General features: G+C 34.3%; 2 protein-coding genes across 3 annotated transcripts in view; one reads left to right on the forward strand and one right to left on the reverse strand.

Moving 5' to 3' along the window:
* The window catches only part of LOC110033146 (serine/threonine-protein kinase SAPK10-like), a 55,752-nt gene extending 45,895 nt beyond the window's left edge, over positions 1-9,857 (forward strand). Inside the window, exons 7-9 of the mRNA XM_020737034.1 lie at positions 7,335-7,439; positions 7,516-7,614; positions 9,315-9,857. Of these exons, the coding sequence (XP_020592693.1) occupies positions 7,335-7,439; positions 7,516-7,614; positions 9,315-9,590 (480 nt within the window). The 3' untranslated portion in view covers positions 9,591-9,857. The remainder of the gene's footprint in view (positions 1-7,334; positions 7,440-7,515; positions 7,615-9,314) is intronic.
* Positions 9,858-11,294: 1,437 nt separating this feature from the next.
* LOC110033145 (probable disease resistance protein At4g33300) lies at positions 11,295-15,539 on the reverse strand. Of its 2 annotated transcripts, none has more exons than XM_020737032.1 (5): positions 14,799-15,539; positions 14,105-14,499; positions 13,651-14,006; positions 13,341-13,546; positions 11,295-12,391 (listed from the first exon to the last, which is right to left on the reverse strand). In XM_020737032.1, exons 1-5 carry the CDS (start codon positions 15,457-15,459, stop codon positions 11,556-11,558), a joined length of 2,454 nt encoding a protein of 817 aa, XP_020592691.1. In that variant the 5' UTR covers positions 15,460-15,539; the 3' UTR covers positions 11,295-11,555. The 2 variants fall into 2 exon arrangements, with proteins under 2 accessions (XP_020592691.1, XP_020592690.1); XM_020737031.1 differs by having other exon boundaries at positions 13,341-13,552.
* Positions 15,540-17,004: the final 1,465 nt, after the last annotated feature.

Here is a 17,004-nt window from a genome sequence, read left to right on the forward strand (position 1 = left end):
GGAGGCGTCTCGAGCGCGAGGAAGATAAGCAGGAGTCCCGTTACAGGTGCAATGGAGCGGGATATTAAATTCCTTCCATACAGGAGCAGTTATATTAGGTAAATATTAACTCCTAATTAAATCTAATTAAGATGAAATTTGGAGGTAAAATTTAAATTTTAAAAATTTGAAATTTGAAAGTCCTGGCTTGCGTTCAGCCTGTGTCGAGCTCGAATTGAGCCCGGGCTGAACCCAAACCCTTGCCCCGCTGATTTAGAAGAAACGTGCATCGATTTTCGTGCAGTTCGCGCAAGTGTGGAACCACAGCAATATGGGTGTCCTTTCTGGCTAAAGTTGACGTTCCGGACGCTTCGGCGCGGTCCGTTTCGTCATCCGGGTTCGTCTGGACAAGTTTGCCAACGGGCGAGTCGATTTAAGCCAAAATCGTGTGGGGGGCAGCGAGGGGGTGAATTGCGCACAAAGGGTTCACCTATGGTCATCTGATCCTATGGGAACTCATTTTCGGGCCCTCTACATGTTGGTCTTTAGTCCTTGCAACTAGAAGTTGAGTGCTTGAAACCACTCATGCGAGTTCTTCACAAAAATGAGTCGAGAAGTGGCTTGAAGTTCTACGGGAGGTAGGCTCCATTGCTAGTCTGCTAGGATGGTCAATAAGAACTCCTAAAGCTAGATCCTAGGTTCTAAGAGTAGGAGACTAAGACCTCACTAAAAATGAGGTCAACAACATCATGATCCATTTTTATTAGGAGCTTCTAGGTGACAGTTGATGTCAGTGAACGAGTACCTTACCATGAGTTGTAAGGCTTTTTAAACACCTTCGCATCTCTGCTAGTTGTGTAAACCTAATAGAATACTAAGTTTATCTGTACACTCTCGGAAGATGGTAGGTAGACATATGTTTCTTGTTGGCACAAAAATTATTACATAACTCTATCAATTCTTATAGTACTTATGCCACTATATTCATTGCAAGAAGGAAGAGATCTTGATTATATAGTACTTTCCAAAATTTAACTGGCCTCCGTAGAATAGGATTTTATTTAATTTAGTTAATTTTAATTTTAGAGCAAATTTGTGAATTTAGGAAAATCAAGTATTTCGAAAATGTCAAACTAAGACATGACAGTAGATGACTAGAACTTAGCATAAGAGATTTCTTACTTCGTTTTTCTGTGAGATCGATACTCTGGGTTTTAAAGAAAACTCAATATTACGTGAACGATACGTATACTTGCGTAGAACCCCTAGTGTGTAAACTATAAATTAAATTCTAAACTCTATAGTATATTCATTTTGCACACTAGCCACCTAAAGAAACTTTATCAATTTTTTGGTGAAGAAACTAAAATAACTATGTGATTGTGGGTCGGGTTAGCATTCAAGGCTCGAGGATTGTTGGCTTCGACCTCTTGCGAGTCTTCGACTACTTCCACTTAAGGATCACCGGCTTTGACTTCTTCGTCGCACGCAAGGATTGCAGGCTCCGACTTCGGATTCTTCTCCTTCGGTCTCAGATCGAATTCAAGGCAGTGCACAATTTTTTGGTTCTTTTGTTTTCTTTGGGTTTTTTTTTTTATTTTTTTTGGATCTCTTGGATTTCTTTGGCTTTAGGTTGATTTCGATCAACGACTTGCTTGGTAATCAACTTGTGAGCCACAACTCTATTTAGAATGTCTTATGAAATCTCAGCTATCATATTTACGGGAAAAAATTATGCAGCATGAGAACTTCAGTTCAGTATATTTTTAAAAGGGAATGAGCTTTGGGGGCATATTGACGAGTCTTCTCCAGTACCTACAAAGCTGAAAAATCTTGGTAAATAGGAGGTAAAGGATGCTCGAATTGTTTCTTGAATTTTGGGATCTATTGAAACTCTTTCTCAACAACGTCATCAGTTTTTTGTTGGCAAATTGATGTTTCTTCATTAGTCAGCATCAATTTGAGGGGGATATCAATTAAGAATCACAGAAATCAGGCTGTTGAATTAGGAGTTTCCTATAATTAAGAACTTATTTAAATTATTTCCAAATTTCTCTCTTCTTATTTATTTTTTTTAATTATACATATTCTCTCCTTATTTAGATTATGAATATTTATTAGGTTACTTAAAAAAGATTTTAGAAACTAGTATTTATTGGAATGAAAGCAAAGGAAAAAGACATTCAACCTATTTTCTCAAAACATTGACACTTTCTTAGGGCTGTCGTAAATGCCAAGGGCATAATATAAATCTAATAGTTATCTTGTCTGACTAGGTACCTGGGCTAGGCAACTCAACCCTCTAGAACAAATGGTAATGTTATTTATGCAAGCGTTTGAATATTTGAGCTGGGTAGCTGGAGTTATTTCATGGAGCCCAATGGTAATGTTATTTATGCATTCCATTTATATGCTTTCCCTATAATAAATTAAGTTGAGTTCAGAGTATTGCAAACTAATTTAAGATTACTGATAAAGCCGGGTTCATGTACCACTATAGGGAAATATCCAGTTCTCGATGATTTTACTTTGAAATTTGGCTATAATCTGCTAAAAAGTGGCTGACTATTTTGGTAGAATTCTCTTATCAATAATTGCTTTATTGGAATTATTATGAAAAATTCGCTGAATATCCTCTTTTCTAGCATATTAACTTAGCGGAGAGTTTTTAGGCAACAAATTTTCAAAATTTTTTAACAAATAATCCATCAGTAAAATTCAATGGAATCATTATTAGATATTGTGAAAATTACTGTCTAAAAGTTTTTGGGTTGAGCAATTTACTGGAAAAAAAAGATTCACTAAAAATGTGAATTTCTGTTTTTGAACAGCTCCTTAGTCAATTTGCACACTCCATGCATAAATAGCATGTCAATTAATTTAATGAATATTACATCAGAAGCGTGGTAAAAGATTGTACATAGCTTAGGCTTAAATAGCAATTTAACTTCAAAATTCATCACGAATTCAAAGTATAAGAAAAGCTCTTATTGTTGCTTCAAATGCCGTACTAATTTTAGTTCCAATCTTATAAGTGGTGCCATTGAGTTCATTCAAGGTAGACCGGATAAGTTTATTCCTAAATTCAGTTAAAGGATTTTTTGTTATCTCACCTTCAATTGAGATTGCAAGAGAAGTTACTGAATCTGGGAATATAATTATTGGGTCTGCCTTGAGTGAACTCAACAGTACTACTCGAGAGCTTTTTTTTTGGGTACCACAGAAGTAGTTGGACATCTGAAGCAAAAATGAGAGCTTGTTTATAACGTAATTATAAAATTAAATGAAAATTTCTTTTAAAAATAATAAATACAAAAAAAGTACATGCTTGCTTCTCACTTAGCCAACTCACTATTTTTTTCCTTTTTTCCTCTCTTTTCCACCTGTTAAGATTATGTTGCTATAGCTTATTGATTGATTCATTTTTGAAATGTGGCATCTCCGCATCCTTTTATTTTTATATTAATGGAAGCTCGTAAATCTTTAGTAAAGGCAACAATCCTTACATTATCTCAGGTAGTTCATCCCCTAGATAACTAGGATATGGGGCGTAGGAAGATTGAATGTCATAGGCTATGCTGAGAGCTAAATTCATATTCTCTCTTCTTTTTTTCATCACTGGCTTGCGTCTATAATTCATCATTTGGCAATTGGGATGATTGGCTGCAAGGCCCCTCTTTTACATCGCTAAATTTGTGTGTTTTTTTTTTTTAAATCATAGTCACTTTTTCTACGAAAAAATAAAAAAAATCATGAGTTAAACAAAATATTAAAAAATTAGCATTCATATTATGAAGCATTTGTGCGTACAAAATTACTCTGCAATTTTTTTACCACCCATTATTCGCTTGCTTGTATTTGAGGAGTTTATTTGTGTAGCTGTATCATGGTTGGCTCTTTTCTTAGTATCTATTTTTATAATAATACAAAAAAAAAACAAAAAAGATAAATGAGTAAAGTTACACATTAATTTAACTTATCATCCTATATTTCGTCTATGAAACTGAACTGGCAATATAGCGACGTGTCCTTACCTCCACGGTAAAGCTACAATTTTATTTTTTTTGCTCCATTTTTTTAAACTATTCTAGACTTGCTCATCTGATAATAACTTGATCCACATGTCATCTCGAATCCACATGAAAGTTTGCTCAGATTTGTGTTTATTGGTGTACATATCCGACAGGCATGTTAAATTGCATCACTTCTTTGATCGCATCATGATGTTGAGGTTCTGTAGAACCTTTTTATCAAATTTAAAAATAATATATAATAAAAAAATTATGAAATTTTTGGTTAAAAATGCAAAATAAATAATTGGACTGGTATTTTATAAAAATAAGAAATTATTGTAAATTCATGAAACAAAAAATCACCGACACTTTAAAAGGAAAATTTTCCAAGATGCATAAAGGAGCATCAAATTTCCTCCTCCTGCTATGTATATATTCTATCACGAGGTGGTTTAAACTTGTATAAAAAACCTTAAAAAAATAAGAAAACTATGCCAAAAATAATTAATTGTGTAAAGGCATTCACATTAAGATCTTTTTGTTTCAGTGTCAATTTTTTGTTTCGCATTAAGAAGTAACTTAGGACAAAAAGAAACAAAATAAATCTTTGTTGATAGCCTCAGACTAATCAATCGAATATTGATTAATGCATAATTGATCAAACACTAATTGTATTACCTGAAAAGAATTCTTCTTGTCAGAAACAAAATGTTTTAAATGTTCTTGAAAATTTGTGCTCCCATGAAAAATCATTTGTATTTATATGCTTTAAGGTTCTGAGTAATGGATCTCTCAGTTCGAGAAATAAGATCAAACCATTTCTTCTGATTATTTTTCAAATTTTATAAATTGTCTGTGTTCATGCATGATTATAATAGGTACACACTCCCATGCTGCAACTTGCTGAGGTGTTTGGTCACACAAGTTGTGGGTTGGTTAGTATGTGGGGTTATGAACTCAGGATAGCTAAATGGTCCAATATAATAAGATGGAGTTGGATATTAGGTTTGTTGTGAGGTGTATTCATGGTCACGATTTTATGTATGGCGGTGGAACATAATGCTATGAATTTAATGGTATGGTGTATGCATTCTGTGGGGATGGGTTGGCTTGTGAACTAGGTATTAGTTGAGTGATGTATATGGTGGTGGTGGTGGTAGTGGTAGTGGTGGTGGTAGTGGTAGTGGTGGTGATGGTGGAAGAATGTTTCTTTTGTTCAGAGAGTATAAATTTTATGGATTTTTCCCTTAATGCTTTTCTCCCGCATTATATACATTTTACAAAACCTTAGGATATTAATTATGAAATAAATAAATTAAAATATTAGTTGCATCAGAATGGTTATAGGTAAGAAAATTGTCAGGTCTATTCTATCAAAACAAATTTTTATACCTCGGACAAGCTTCTTATATAACTCACATTAGTCATACTCTCTGATGAAGGCATTCACAAATGTTAATATCAAATTAGTATACATGAATTTTAGAATTATCTATACTAACCATGCAAGTAATTTTAAATGTCATAATGAAATTACGTGAAGCTTTTGCATGGAAACTGAACTTGTGAAATAAAGGATAAGGTGAGATACTGAACATTTTCTATAATCACGAAGATTTGCTCACGCGTGTATATATATATATATATAGACAACAGATTTCAGACAAATTTGCATCACTGCCACGTATAGAGTGTGATTATAGATAAATAAACAATAAATTTCTGCACGAACAGCAAATCAAATACTTCTATGAAATATAAATATATTCCCCAAGCATCCATCCTTGCTACAACCTGTTGGGAAATGAAGCAAGAAAAAAAAAAGGAATCTCGCTCATTAATTTTTTTTTCTAATTATGTTCCTACAAATATCTTGCACATAAAGAAGGGGAAAAAAAGTCGATTAATGGGCTTAAGAATACCTAAGAATGATTGAGTGGGAGCAGCAATCAAAATGATGGTGGGCAATTTTGTAGTGACTGTTGGGGGTCTTACTAGGCATGAGAGAGGTAGAGGCAAGAGTCTGGATGATGATAATGAGGGTTTTATGACGAGTATGACTGATTTATTTAGATTGCTTGAAGATAATATTTGTAGTAACAAACAAATTTCCAACAAATTTGACTTTTAAAATTTGCTAGAAATTGTACCATATTTTTTTATCATCCACCAGCAATTCTTTGGTATCAACAATCAACAGACTACAACTTCAATAAAGCATAAAGAATGTTAGCAATAATATATAAAAAAGTCGTGAGTATTTCCGGCAAACTAGTGCTACTAACAAAATTTGCTTGAATGAACCTATTTTCCTATAGTACATCTCCACCCTTTGTGATTCTCAATTAGTTTCGAGTGAATCAAATCCATGCAAATATGAGACCCTCGCCTTGATTCGATAATAGTATTTGTAGAAGGTTTGGATGGACACCTCTCGCTTTGAATAATTCAATGTTCAGCACTCTAAGAAAGAAGAAGCTGTTGGTTAAATTGCTTCTCAAGTACAATAACCTTCATATTAGCACTGTAGGAGAGTTATTAGTCAAAGCATTGAAGAATATGGGTTGATGGATGTAGATATTGACTGAGCTTGATGGATTAGACTGTATAATACTTTCTAATGCAGTTCTATTGACCAACACAGCTGAAGCGCGGGCTCAGTGGTATAAAGGCAATCCAATATTCCATTATGGATGACATTCTTTATGAAATTCATGTTCTTAGTAACTTAGAACAAGTACTCTGGCGAATGTGGAAGTCATCTATGCAATTAAGTTGTGCTCAAGGTCACCATATTGGGTACATTCGAATGACAATGAGCAAGGAAATCAAGCTGTTTTCCAAATCTTGGGTTCCATGTCAAACGTTTGCATTATCAATAAACACTCGTCTGATAAACTTAATCTGATTATGTGCTTGTGGTCGATTGTGAGTCCAGAGGAGGGATATTTTTGGACCATTCCCTCCAATATCAGGATAATTGTTATATGTTTTGTTGATGGCTGACTATTTTTATTATGTGGATTAAGTGAAGCCTCTAGTGTCCACCATGGAGAAGGTGATTCAGAGATAATGTGGAAGCATAGTCTTCCTATTGCAATTATTTCTTATTATGAACCTTCATACTCAATTCGATTAGGAAGTTTTGTCAGGAGAAGGTCATTCGTATGAAGTATGCCTAGTCATAAAATGCTGCTGTTAGACTGAATTTATGATAAGCTCGAGATTATTTGAGTTTAAAATGAGGAGCGTTAGACTGAATCTATGATGCTGTTGTCATAATATTTTTTCAATGTATACTATTTTTTGCTGATATCCATGGTCCTATAAATACTTGTACAGATAGCTGATGTGTGGTCCTGTGGAGTCACACTTTTTGTAATGCTAGTGGGTGCATATCCTTTCGAGGATCCAGAAGAGCCAAAGAACTACCTGAAGACGATACAGGTTTTAGCTTCTTCTAGTTTTATAAATTGAATGGAAAATTAGAGTGGCTTTAAATGTTATCCCTTTTATATTGCAGCGCATATTAGGAGTCCAATATTCAATTCCGGACAATGTTCCCATATCTCTCGAGTGCAGACACTTACTATCAAGGATATTTGTGGCTGATCCTGCAATGGTGAGTACTGTATTCTAGAAATTTCTCTCATATTACAGGCTTGTCGGATCTACCGCCAATTTTGCTTCATGTTGGTATTTGACTGTTTACTTTTGGTGTATTATTTGAGTGAATTCTCATCCTTTTACTTTCTATTTTGAGTTCTATGTTCGTATTAGATTGATGCTTATGCTAATGTTGTAACAACGCTTCAAAATTTTCTATGCTTCTATAACGGTTCTGGGGAACACTTTCCTTAGAACTCATAAATGTTATTTCCTTAGAACTCAACTTTTTTGGAATTGGCTTAAAACATGCAAATGAGAATGGAAAATAAAAGAATTCTATGAATTTATATATTTGGGGATGAAGTTGTATTTTAGGCTATCAATGCATGCATCTTACAGGGAAGTAATTATAATATATAAATGGTAGTGTTATTGAAGACGTGCTGAATGTTCGTCTAGATCCTAGATGAGATGAGGCAAGCGACACCGCTGCATATTTCGCAACTTCCAAGCATTGCAAAGGCGAGCACATTGCCATGATGGGGGATAAATGTTAATAATTGAAAGTACATAAAAAGATTTTATGATGCCAATAATTTAATATTTGGTGGGTTGGAAGTGCTTTAAGAGTGTGAGTAAAAAGAGATGCATGCTAGAAATTAAGTTTATTATAGGCACAAGGATAGTTGGTCCGGATCAATAAGATTGTTTTCCCGAGCTTCAAAATTTCCTTACAATCAGGTGATGTTTTGAAAAGCATTAGCAGTAATTGTATTTACACGCATAGGATCTTTTTTTTTTTTTTGTGATTTGCTTGATTTAGAGACATAGAGACATTTTAGCCATTACTTATAATGTCTCTTAAGCCCCTGCCTAGACCTTAGAGGACTCGATTTTAAAATTAAAGGAGGCATAGAGGACTGAATGCTTGAAATGTGGAGTTACTTGGTTAAATTTATCGATTTAGTAAAGCTTTAAACCTTGATCAAAACAAATCATTAAAATATTATATTATGGAACAAAGTTTAATCTCACCATAAATATTTTAACTATTGAAAATATCTAATGCCAGTGGGAGTACTCTTGGGCATCCATATTGAGGTTCCAAGCCTTTTGATACATCGATAAACGAGATGGGAAAGCTTGAATTGATATATGAATTTTTTTTTATTCACCCAGGAAAACCTTTTCTTCCCCCTCAAAGTTTACATGTGGGATTTATTTTGGTTAAAGTGTGGTTCTAACGCTAGCACTGCAACATCCTTTTGTACTATTTATTTCATATCTATTTAGATAAGAGCTATAATATAAACTTAAAAGAAATATACTACATGGCAGATGTTATAAAGAATTAATTGAAATTTTGTTATGAAGCAAGTGCACTGTGTATTCTATAAAGAGGCATTTACATGCATACCACATAATTCTTTTTTATTTACATATCTAACATCTAAACTTTACTTTCATATCACATAAACAACACCACTATTTTAAGTTTTAAAAAGTGAAATATACCTTTTCATGCACAGTTAAGTTGAAGAATTGAGCGGCATGTGAATCTTCCTTCTATAACTTTTTTCCTGAGTTTTAGATGAAGCAAAGTATAAACTTTAGATGTTAGATATGTAAATACACCGGCAGGAATTGAGTGGAATGTATCTAAATGCGCCGAACCTTTTTTCCGTCGGTTTAATTCAGTGACAAACGTTGCAGAGGATAACAATACCGGAGATACAAAACCACGAGTGGTTTCTAAAGAATCTTCCAATTGATCTAATGGATGATAGCACAACGAACAACCAATATCAGGAGCCCGATCAGCCAATGCAGAATCTGGACGTGATAATGCAGATAATTGCAGAAGCAACCATTCCCCTCAATCATTCTCTATATTACAGCCCTGACCTCGACCTCGACGACATGGAGGATTTTGAATCTGATCCAGAGCTTGATGTTGATAGCAGCGGAGAAATAATTTATGCCATGTAATTTTATGTTCTGCTGGTGCTGCTACCTTGTTGATGATTGCCCCCAGACCTGTAGCACCCTAGAGTTCAGCTTGGTTTTTAATTGTGCTTATGCACAACTATGCCCCTAAAAAAACAAAAAAAAATAAAATAAATAAAGAACTAAGTAGTAATACAGCTTTATGATACATGTTAGCCATGTGATTATGCAGAATGGTGTGATTTTGGCTTTCTTGCCTTTGTACTGGTTTGTGGACCTTGTTTTCTGTTAAAAGCTGGTTCTGTTAAATGTAGTGTGTGTGCTGTTTGTTATGATGGTTTGTCTTTGTATATTCTATTAATTCTGCATGAATTCTATTTCAGCGAAAAAGCTTAATTGCATTAAAACATGATTATATGCAATAAAGTCGGTTGATTCAGGCAAAATAGCATGCTGCCGAGATTAGTTGCACACGCATATTAATGTGTAGGCTACATGATGTTGGACTTGATGACTACATAAAATCAGGATGATAATAATGCGCTAAAATAATATTTATTCAAGTATAATTGATTTTCTTTATTTATAAAATTAATATTTGGGTCATTTTTGCACAAAAAAATATTTTTTTTTAATCTATCAAAAAAGAAAATTTGTTATATTCTTAAAAATTTATAGGATCAAGCACGAGTTTTGATCCATTTCAAATTCAAATTTATGATCATATAAGTTATGTATTTATCAAATTTTTAATTAAATTGAGTGTTTTGATAAGATGAAATTAGTGGCTTTAATGTTGGTTTAATTTGAGTTAAATTAAGATCAAATCAAGCTGTTGAAACACAATTGAAAGCTTTTGATTGTTAATTGAATAATCAAATGAACTTTAAATTTAACATATTTATAGTTGAAACAAGTGTTTTGACAAGATGAATCAAAATAATATTAGATTGTTTAATTTTGAGGTCATTAATGCAGCTAAATATTAAAAAAAAAATTATGATTAATGGGATTAACATGGGCCGTTAGATTAGATAAGAAATTGTCTCAAAAGATCAAAATGCTCCTATGAAAAAAATTATAAAGAAATCCCATTTTTTACTTCTTAGAGGGGAGGAGAAGAAGAGAAGAAAAAGTGAAATTCCAAAACATGCTCTCGAAAGAAGACCAGACGAGTAACCACCGGCCTTCCTTGTTGCCAGCCACCATTGACCATCTTCGACATCACCACCTGTCACAGTCAACCACCAACTGTCAGAGATTACTGCTTGCGGTCATTATAACCATTGTTAAATTTTTCAATACTTATATTTTTTTAGCTATATAAAGCAAATGTATTTTTCAATGATTATAACCGCCGTCCAGAGATGAATGTCATTCTATTTATAAATATACAGTGTATTTCTTTGACTGACCTAGGGTTCGTGATTTTTCCCGTTTTAAGATTTTTTCATTAAAAATTCTAGTCTCAATTTACTATATTTTCATTTGTGCGTTGAATTTTTATACAACATTAAAATGATAAATCACTATATTCTAATGTCTCATTTCACTAAATTTTTCCAATGTCTCATTTAGCTAAATTCTAATGTCTCATTACGCAATATCACTGCAAATTTTCCGGCACAACAAAAATAAGTGTTGTTAATTTTGACATTTACATTCAAAATTTTAGAAAATAGAGAAAAGACATTAGTTTCATAAATAATTAAAATTCAAATATAATTTCTTACATATAAACCAATATGATAGAAGTTATTCACCAATTTTAACTCTCAACTAATTATAAAACAACCTCCTATGCATTACCTATCAAATGCTTTGATAAAAATTCTCTCATGTCCATGCAATTGATTCCCCTTTTCCTTGCTCTTCAAAAGCAAAGCATTTTGAATCCTTCGCCTATACTCTCCATTAGAACAAATGTTAACAACTCTCCATCAGACTAACATACCATAACAACACATATACATACACCAACACACAGACAAACACAACATCCAAACCTCACTCCACAAGCCAATCCAAATTGAAGCATTCTTCAACCACCTGAACCTTCAGCTCCGGCAGCTCTCTTCCCCTCTCCTTCCACAGCAACGCCATGTCCTCATCACACACCACATGAAGTGATGAATTCCGCAGCACAAACGACCTCGGTATCTTCCTCAACTGCAAGCATTCCCTCATGTCAATCTTCTCCAAGCCACTCAAGTTCCCAAACTCATCTGGAAGGTCTTTAAGGTTAACACACTGAGAGATATCCAAATACTTCAAGTTCTTCAGCCTGCAGATGGACTCAGGAAGCTTCTTCAATGCAGGGCATGCATAAACCCTCAGGATTTGAAGGGATTCCAGTCTTCCGATTTCGGCCGGAAGTTCCTGCAAGTCATGGCAGTTTGAAATGCTCATGTTCTCAAGAGACCTCATATCACAGATAGTGGAGGGGAGCTCAGGAAGATCCATGGAGTGATCTATTGAGACATGAGAGAGATTGGGAAAAATGGTTCTGAGGTCAGTTTTGGAGTCTTTTTTGAGAATGTTTCTGAGATCACAGAGGACAAGGGAGATCTTCCTTAGGTTCTGTAGAGGGATAGTAGTGCGGGGTAAAGGCGGAACAGTTATCTTCTCGAACCAGAGGCTCTGCAAATTGTTTAATGAGGTGAAGGTGAATATGTTTCCGAGGACGACGCTCGATGAGCCGTAGTTGATCAGAATCAGTGACTTGAGGTTTGGCATGGTGTTTACAAAGGGAGGCAGGAAATAGGCTTCTGCTGCAAGGTTTATCATGAGAACCTCAGCCTTGGGGCATTTTATGGGTGGCCAGTCAGATTCTCTCATTTCACCTGTGAGAGAACAAGTATCATTTTGTAATTATTAGAATTTTTATGCTTTAAGATGAATATTGGTATCATATGCAGCCAATCTTTATTAGAAAGATATAGTAATTAGGAAGATTGGCATACATACCTAACAATTCATATGTAGTTACATATCTAAAACCATGCCTTTGATTTTTATGTTCATAACACTTCATATATTTTACCTTTAAAAAGTTGTTCATAATTATGTTTTTGATATGATCTGAAAAGTTTGAATGTTATGAATGGAAAAACTGAAGTTTATGCATTAGATATGTAAATATACATGATTTGTGTCAATGTATATAAATGCCTCTAATAATTAATATTTGAATACATCTTCATTATTAAAATATTCTCCTTTATCATAAAATTTTATTTATTACTCTATTTTTTCATTATATAAACACGTTTATATTATTATCAGAATTCAATAAAAAAAAATAAATTTGAAAGTTTTCTAACAGTCAAACTTATTCTAGGATTGACTAGATATATGACTTCAAAAAGGAACTGTGGGGTCCATACAGAAATAGCGAAGTTGAACAAGTCACTCATATTGACTGGCACTGCTCCTAAATAAGATAGCGAAGCATTTGGCTGAGAATTTTGTCGCACTCCATATCCCTGGCCCAATTTATAAGCAAATGGAAAATTTACATTAAAATCATTTAATTCTCATGTAATTACACTCTAATAAATCTATATAATATAAATAGATAGATATGTGTGTGTGTTATCTACTTCACTTTTAAGAAGTTAAAAAAGTGATATTTTTGATGTGATATGAAAGATTTAAGTGATACAAATATAAAAAATTGAATTTAGGCGTTTGATACATAAATACATAAGGATTGGGCGGTATGTATTTAAATGCCACAAAATAAATATGCAATTTAAAGCTGACCAATTCTCTGTGATAATGAACAAATACCTGTATGGATTGAAACAATTTGCGCTTCAAATGGCTGATCATGATTCCTCTCCCAATCCTTTGGGAGTCTAGCTTCTCTTTTCGGCATGATCAATCTCCTTCGGCTCTTCAAAGGCTCACGATTGTTCATATAAAGCGCCAAATCTCTCAAAATATCATGCTGGGTAATGGAGAGCTCACAGTAACTGCTATATATATCTCCTGCCCTGTTCCTAAATAATTACACAATCATACCTTCATTTTAAAAAAAATACTTTACAATCATATAAGAAAATTCAAGCAATATACTGAAAAGTTTTGACTGACATACTGTGTATCCTTCACCAGAGTAAGAAGACTCCTGTTCGAAAGTTCAACGAGTATAGCGAAGGCATCTTCCTCATAGAGATCATGTAAATCCATCCATAAATTGATCAGAACATCCAAAGGGATCTTTTTATCTTCAGGAAATGATCCCAAATCCAGAAAACAATCCTTAACCTTTCCTGATAAGCATTCAATGCTCGTAGCCATTCTTTCCAGAAGCTTTATCTCATGAGATTCTGATATAGTTTCTCCCCTGGAGAGTCTGTTCTTCGCACTCACCCAGATCTTTGGAGGCTGATCTCTCAAAGAAGCTCCAATCACTTTAAGAGCCAAAGGAAGCCCTTTGCATTCAGCCACCACCTGTACTCAAATAAGCATAAGAATCTGATGAAACAACAGTTTACAAAGCGTAATTTACTTATTTGATCAACAGACCATGAAAAATTTTAAAGATTTACCTGCTTCACCAGATTCTTATCAGCAGTGGGTGGAATTGAATCCTGACCAAAAGCTGAGCTGCAGAAAAGGGAGAGAGATTCATCTTCTGAAAGTAACTCCAATTCATATGTGCTGCTGATGATTGTAGGGAACTTGACCCTCGACACCACAAGGGTCTTGCAACCAGGTGCTCGAAAAACCAGTTCTTCGAGCTCGGTTTGTGACCACACATCATCTAACACGACAAGAGTTGGCTGCTTAAATCTTGGTTTCAAATCCATCTGCCATTGAGGTATCTGTTTGTACAGACCAAGAACCATACTTCCACCAATCTGCTCCCAAAGTTTCAGTTTCAAAGTCTCTAAATTTGGGAACTGTGAGACTGTCTCAAAGAAAATTCTCTCGCCAAAATAATCTGGAATGTCAAAAGGCAACAACAAGATGCCATATTTAGCAGATTAATATGCCATTAATATTGCATGATCTATGAATATAAGAAAACCTTTATGAAATCATGGCGCAAGCTATGTTTTAAATACTACAAATATAGATCAACTGTATAATGCAAAATTGATACAATAGGAATCAAAACAACATAAATATCAAGAATTGGAGGTTACTCAGTTAAGTTTTGATCTAAAAACCGAAATCACAAGACAGCTCACAAGCAAAATTTAGAACTTTAACAAAGAAAGAAAGCAATAAGAGGCATACTTCGAATCTGAGTATCTTTACATATCTCTCTCGCCATTGTCGTCTTCCCACTCCCTCCAATCCCACAAATTCCCACAACTTCTCCTCCACCCGCATTCATCAACATATCTTTAACCTTTTCCCTGCCGACCCTCACTCCGACCCCCACCACGTCACCTTCCCTCTCTCCCACAAACCCTAACCCATCGATCATCTCCAAAACCCTAATTCTTCCTTCCCCGACCCCCACTGCCACCGCGTCTTCCACCTTCCTTTCCAACCGATCAAATCTCACAGACGATTCAACCCTCATGTGATGAACATCGGCGAGTATATGCACCGGAATCTGCCTCTGAATCCAACGGTTAATCTCCCTCTCCACCTTATCCATTTTGCGGGCAAGTTGAAGGCTGCGGTAAACGTTGAAGCGGCTGGATGCTGCAACTTTGCGAGCGAGATCGAGGCCGAGGTGGAGTAGTTGGAGGAGATCCGAGATTTGCTTTTGGATGGGTTGGGAGTGTTCGACGCCGGAGAAGCGGATCTCCGTGATGATGGGGAGGAGGGATTCGACGGAGCGGCGGAGTTGTTCGGCGCTTTGACGGCACAGGTAGACGCGGCGAACTACTTCGATGAGTTCCTTCACGAGTTCGGTGGCAATTTCGCCGGCGACGAAGGTATCCATCGCCGGCGGCGAGAAGGCGTTCTTTGCCGGGCAGAGAAGGAAGTGGAGTTGCTAGTTGGAACAGAGCGAAAATGAGAGAAGGGAATTGAAATAACGCGGGATGGAGGGCAATTTTGTCAATGAGATTTGTCCTTTTCGACAGCACAAAAAAAAAAAAAAATTTTTTTTTTTGCAAAATATTTATTAAATTATTGTGTGGGGCATTTTTTTATAATTATTATGAAACGATAAATAATTTTTTCGAGAAAATCATAATAAAAAACTCAATATTTACAATTACTTTACTTTAATGAATTTAATTCTAAATTTAGATTTCTAGAAAAAAAATAAAAGGGCATGTTAGCTATAACGCCCTAATACTCTCTGTATAACCTCCGACGTACGCAGCTCTGCATACGTAAGACGTACGCAAATTTTTCTCTTCATAATAGCATTATAGTTAAAAATATTTTAATTGAAATCCAAACATATCAAAGGAAAGCATTAAAAATATAATTATAAATTTGTCAAACTCATTTAAAAATCGATCATCATCTCAATACTCTACAAATTGAATCCCACAAGCTAATGATCACTTAATTTTGAGCTCTTTAAACTATTGAGAAATTGGAAAACTAGAAATTACAAGATGGGGCTTTTTAATTTGTGTAGGAGGGAGCATTGATTCATATTTTTAAAAAAATGACTTGTATCTCTATTATATGTGCTTGTGAATTTAAGTTTATATTTATGTGCTTTACAAATATTAGGTGTATGTTTTTTCAATAAAAATAATGATAAAATTTTGTTTTACATAAATTACTTTTATCGTTGGAACACATACATTAAATGTATGAGATGCTTAATTATGCATGATATATTGAGAATATCATTGAATGATTGTCTCTACGTATTGTATAATTAGGTTGTCTTGTATAAATTTCCCCAAGCAAAAAAAAGAAATTATATATGTTTTTTGTTTTCTAACAAATCATAAGCATAATATAAATCACGGGAATATATGTGTAAATCAATAGTATATAGATTTAAGAGCAGTGTATTGATCCAACCGATAACATGTTATTTTTTTTTGAAAAAGATGAAATTTCTATTTTACTTATCCTAGGTTTATTTTAAAAGTTTGAAAAGTTTGTGAATTTTTGATAGTTTCTAAATCCTAATTTTGCAAAAACAAACATAAAATTGAGAGTAGGGTTTTCTAATGAGTGAAAGTACCTTCCTTGAATCAGACATGAGAAACCTAGATTTGTCTAATTAATTCTTCAGTAGTAGATAACTAGGAGCAAATATACTCCTTAGCCTCTTCTAATCTCATAAGTCTTGGAATTTAATATTATAATTAGTTTTCTAAATTATGCATAACCCTCAAGATTCCAAGTTTTTTGCAATATCTTATCAACTATATTTCTATTCTCTTAGGAAAATGTGTGTTAACTTAGTTGTTCCACTAGCTTTCTTCCGTTGTCCATGATCACAACAAAATTTAACATTTCAAGCAAACAATTCAGAAGTAAAGTAAGCGTGCATAGTTTACATAACAATACT

This window comes from Phalaenopsis equestris, unplaced genomic scaffold (genome assembly GCF_001263595.1).
Source record: "Phalaenopsis equestris unplaced genomic scaffold, ASM126359v1 Scaffold001098, whole genome shotgun sequence".
Classification (NCBI taxonomy): Eukaryota; Viridiplantae; Streptophyta; class Magnoliopsida; order Asparagales; family Orchidaceae; genus Phalaenopsis; species Phalaenopsis equestris.